The sequence below is a fragment of the Merops nubicus genome, unplaced genomic scaffold, assembly GCF_000691845.1.
Source record: "Merops nubicus isolate BGI_N331 unplaced genomic scaffold, ASM69184v1 scaffold5520, whole genome shotgun sequence".
Lineage (NCBI taxonomy): Eukaryota > Metazoa > Chordata > Aves > Coraciiformes > Meropidae > Merops > Merops nubicus.
Window position 1 is genome coordinate 32,748 of NW_008582030.1, and position 1,827 is coordinate 34,574.

Below are 1,827 nucleotides of genomic sequence, written 5' to 3' on the forward strand. Positions count from 1 at the left end.
CAGGAGGAGATTGGTGATAGATCATCCTGACCCTGCTGAAGTCAGCAGCAAAACTCCTATTTGTCTTCACTGGAGTCAAGCAAAAATTAAAATCCCAATCAGGTCTATAGTTGCTCCATCAGACATTATTGTACAGCAGCTGCTTGCAATTCTGGGTGAAATATGTTGGTTTCAGCCTTGTTCCTGAGAGCCTGGATAGCCACATCACAAACACACCATCGTGGCTGATACTAGTTGACAGCCTTTACGTAGGGGATTAGAAGGCCCTAGAGAGTGCCTGGTAAACCAAATCTTTTCCCAGTAAGCAATAAGTCACACTAGTCACTCAGAATAGTAAGCAGTTGGCTCCAGTACCCGTGTGGTTTTGCATATTTACAGCATCTGTCTGCCAGCCCCTGAGTCACACGAGTCACCTACTGCATGAGCAATGTGATAGAAGCACAAGGGGACTTGGCCATGCCCAGGGCTGCGTTCTGCCAGGGTTTGTACTTACAATGGATTGGTAAGGGAAAAATGTCCATGAGGCAGATAAACAATGATACAGTGAGTAGCCAGAAATTTTTCAGACTTGACTAAAATTATGCTTAAAAACACAAATATAAAGAAATTCAATGGCAGTGTCAATATAGGAGATGAAGTTCCAGAACAGACGAATGGCCAATTCATCTTGTACCCTGCATTAACCACAATGAAATGCTAAAAACCCAGAATCCCTGGAATTGAATCTCCTGTTATTGTGCAATACCATCTTATGGAGGATTGTATCAGGTAGGAAACTCCATGGAAGACTTTTAGTATCATGAAGAATCACAGCACCTAGAAAGTCTGCTCTCCATGTCACAGTAATATACCGGTACTGCTTAGTTCAGGGATTCTGGCATAATCCTGCATTAACTAGAGCAAGAAGCATTTTCAAAGAAGCAATCTTAAAATATATCTCCCCTCTATTTTCAAATTCACAGATGAGAACTCAGGCTCCTCAAGGGACTGGGCTCACACGATTGGCATTCCTTTCTCCTACACATTTGAGCTGCGAGACAATGGCACTCATGGATTTGTTCTGCCCCCCACCCAGATCCAACCCACGTGTGAAGAGACCATGTTGGCTGTGACCACGATCATGGACTATGTTGATCAGAAGTACTTCCCAGGTGGGGCTGTGATGCTGACCTCTGGCATCAGCATGGGCCTGTGCCTTTGCCTGGGTGTGGTACTTACTTGGACTGTTTCTTAAAAATGGCTTAGAGCACCCAGTGAAAGACTCCCATGCAAAGTATAACGTCCCTTTGAAAAGGCACCATCACACCAGCAGGAGATAAGTGTCAACTATTTCAATAAAGGCTCATCCCACAAAATACAAGCATCCACTTGTGGCTTTGGTAGCTGTGTTTTAGGGGAGGATGAAAGGGTGAGAGCTGTGGCAATTTCCCAAGTTTCATTGGCTGGTTGTGCAAGAAGCCAGACTGAGTTGATGTAGGGCAAGCACACTGATACTCCCTGGTTCTGACACTCCCTGGTTCTTCAGCATGTTTTCTGGGGCTTACCTGAACTCCCCTGAATCTATACAGCACTTCTGTCAGCCACAGTCCTGCCCTGGCACAATTTTCCCCACTGCCTGACCCCCCTGACTCCTGGGTCTTGCTGGCATTATTAGCAGGACGCCTGTCAGACTTCAGTGTCCTCAGTTCCCACCACAGAAAATTGGTTCCTTGACACCCACCTTCCTTCCCTAAACTGCTGCACTGGGGTTTACCAGAAAATTCAGGGCCTCAAAAGCTTCTGAAAGGTTATAATTGGGTAACTGTTAACAGCAGCCTGAAACAAGCT

General features: G+C 45.6%; 1 protein-coding gene across 1 annotated transcript in view; it reads left to right on the plus strand.

Moving 5' to 3' along the window:
- CPO (carboxypeptidase O) overlaps window positions 1-1,210 on the plus strand; it is a gene marked incomplete at its 3' end in the record, with an annotated part of 13,080 nt that extends 11,870 nt beyond the window's left edge. The window contains exon 11 of the mRNA XM_008936361.1: window positions 963-1,210. Coding sequence (XP_008934609.1) covers window positions 963-1,210 — 248 coding nt within the window. The remainder of the gene's footprint in view (window positions 1-962) is intronic.
- Between the last annotated feature and the right edge of the window lie 617 nt (window positions 1,211-1,827).